Source organism: Oculina patagonica, chromosome 9 (genome assembly GCF_052425735.1).
Source record: "Oculina patagonica isolate OP01 chromosome 9, crgOcupat, whole genome shotgun sequence".
In the NCBI taxonomy this organism is placed as follows: domain Eukaryota; kingdom Metazoa; phylum Cnidaria; class Anthozoa; order Scleractinia; family Oculinidae; genus Oculina; species Oculina patagonica.
In genome coordinates, this window is record NC_135766.1 from 14,650,126 (window position 1) to 14,652,711 (window position 2,586).

Consider the following 2,586-nt stretch of genomic DNA (forward strand, 5'->3'; position numbering starts at 1 on the left):
AAAAACTTCACATGATTTTTAAGGTGGGTCTTAAAGGAGAAACGAAATTCGAAGCACACATTCAAAAACAATAAAAGGGCCTCTTTCCTTGAAAAATTTTTACATGCTTTTTTTGGTAACTAATGGAGACAGCTTAAGCCACAATAATGCTCAATCAATGCCAATTTCAACCTAGTTAAGCACGTTTCTAGTAACTGCTAATAACTTGTGACATTGCATACCGTGCACAACACATTGCAAACAATATTGATTTCACCAGCCCTTTATTAGATTTTTCAGATACCATACACAGCCCGTTTATGTAAGTAAATAAGTGAGTATGTAATCCTTGACTTAATTTGCGCCCCCTAACGCTTCTGTGTTGATCTTGCTCTTATGGAAGGATTCCTTTGTTGTCTCCATCATTTGCCATGGACAGCGTTGATTACATCTGGGAGGAAAAAGACATATGTACGTTAAGGTAATATATTAATAGATTTCGGCAAGCCTGGAATCGGGAAAGGTAAGTAAAGTCTGCGTTCGAGACTAGCTATTTAGTGGCCCATATGAAGTTACTGGTATTTCTACTCCCCCTTGGATGGGATGCTAGTCCATCGCAGGGTTACCCCAGCATTAAATTCGCCGGAACCCATTTATACACCTGGGTAGAGAGAGGCACTGTGAGAGTAAAGTGTCTTGCCCAAGAACTGAAGAACACAACACTATGACCCCGGCCAGTGCTCGAACCCGGACCGTTCGATCCGAAGTCCGCTCCTCCCAAAGTCTGGAAGCAGAGCTCCGCATTCATTTATCTTTTCCACTGTAGTTAACAATCATGATTCCATCTGCAAAAAGCTGCGCTAAAAATGTCAACTCTTTTTGATAACATGAAGGAAAGCCGCTTATCACCCAGGATCTGTTATAGCGAGTTTACTGACTTAGACCCTTTCGCTCCCAGTGGAGCATATTAGGTCCACGGGCGAGTTTACACCTAACGACATTTTCCGAATCGCTTTCGGGTAATCCTTTTTCCTTTCTTTGGAAGCTAAGAGCCGATCGCATAGATTGGTGAGAGTGAGGGTGACGGTGAGGGATACCCTTGCATTGGAGAAGCAGAAGAACTAGAATATCACTGTTCTACTCAGATACATTGCTTCTATAAAATACATATAGAATTTCTTAATTGGTGATGCGCCATTGAGCAGGTTGACGCTGCGAAAAGTTAACACGAAAAAAACTTACACATAATTACTGGCGACCCACTTGTAGTTTACACTTTGGACCCCAATATCCGGGTTTTGACCAAGAATTTACGAACACAAGTTTCAAAAGGTTTTTTAAAAGACATTGCATTTAATATTTTTCCAATTGTTCTAATCATTGATTCAACTTTATGAACTTACCAGCGAGTTTTTGCACGAGATTTCTAATGTCGTGAAGTTGCCTCATGACGTTATCTAATTCCTGTCTATTCATGTCAGACTGGCTCTGTAAGTCAAGTTTAAGCGAGTCCAATCCTTGTTTATTGCCTGCAACGTCATTTTGGACTTGCTGCAACAAGGCTTCCTGATTCTGAAGGTAGGTTTGTAACCGGGCCAAATCACCAGGCAATTCGGGTACCTGTTGGGAGGAAGAGATCAAGTTTTTTATACTGCGTAGGAAGACCACAAAGTGAGATAGTGTGTTGGAACAGAGAATACTTAAAAACCGAGTCAGGACTCAAGCTCAGGATTCGAGCTTAGGACGACCGGAAAAATTTACAGGGGCCTTTAAACTGATGTAGTTAGGAAATTAACTTTAAAGGGAATATGTCACGGAGTTTAACAGATTTTTGAACAGCCAATTTTATATTTGTGTCGTAGGAAAGTTAAAAATAATGGTCACTTGTTATTAAAATTGCTATTTTAGAGCACTAAAACTGTTTAAAAGCACGTTTAGTTGCGGATGGCTCGGATTGAAATAGATTGCAATTTGAAAACGTTAGCCAACGTTTTCAAGTTGTTTGCGCGCGTCTTCTAAAAAAAATGGTATTTATAGCCGAAGTCTTAAAGGTTATATCTTCAGTTAAATGTTCAAAGATAAAGTTTTTCATTGGTAAAATTGGCTACCCCTTATTTCAGAACAGTTTAGACCAAAAATCTGCGAAATCCCTGTGACATAGTCCCTTTAACAGATAAAATTTGCACTGAAATGACTTGATTTTCTCACACGTTCACGAATTCAGTGCTACAATTCACAAATTCAGATAAATCTTACGTACTACGGCTTCAGTTGGATTATCCACCAGAAAGCAGACCAAAACAACGAGGATGAAAGCCAGCTTCATGATATCTTAACAGAAGAAATTTGACTCAAATGAACTTGGCAGAGTTGAACACCAAATGAACTATCCAAGGAGCAAAGCTGTAGAATATAGAGCGGTTTTCAGTTTAGTGTTGTGAAACCAAAACTAAGCTAATCACTCTGGCCAATCACAAGGGACACAGACAATTCAGTGAACCAATCAAAACTTGAAGCAAGTACACGTTGCCGACACGAAGCGCGGGAAAACGTGCGCGTGGGAGTCACAATTGCTTTTGGTTTTACCTGTAGTTGGTTGAGAAAGTG

At 39.9% G+C, this 2,586-nt stretch overlaps 1 protein-coding gene across 1 annotated transcript; it reads right to left on the reverse strand.

Moving 5' to 3' along the window:
* Positions 1 to 246: 246 nt before the first annotated feature.
* Positions 247 to 2,358, reverse strand: LOC144665495 (uncharacterized). The gene is made up of 3 exons (XM_078526726.1): positions 2,240 to 2,358; positions 1,383 to 1,599; positions 247 to 430 (listed from the first exon to the last, which is right to left on the reverse strand). The coding sequence occupies exons 1-3, from the start codon at positions 2,303 to 2,305 to the stop codon at positions 402 to 404; spliced, it is 312 nt and encodes a 103-aa protein (XP_078382852.1). The 5' UTR covers positions 2,306 to 2,358; the 3' UTR covers positions 247 to 401.
* Positions 2,359 to 2,586: the final 228 nt, after the last annotated feature.

Coding starts and splice junctions, on each gene's coding strand:
- LOC144665495 (XM_078526726.1), bottom strand. CDS start 2,305: ATGAAGCTGGCTTTCATCCTCGTTGTTTTGGTCTGCTTTCTGGTGGAT. Junction 1,600..2,239: donor ATAATCCAACTGAAGCCGTA/GTACGTAAGATT, acceptor TCCTCCCAACAG/GTACCCGAATTGCCTGGTGA. Junction 431..1,382: donor TCTCGTGCAAAAACTCGCTG/GTAAGTTCATAA, acceptor TTTTCCTCCCAG/ATGTAATCAACGCTGTCCAT.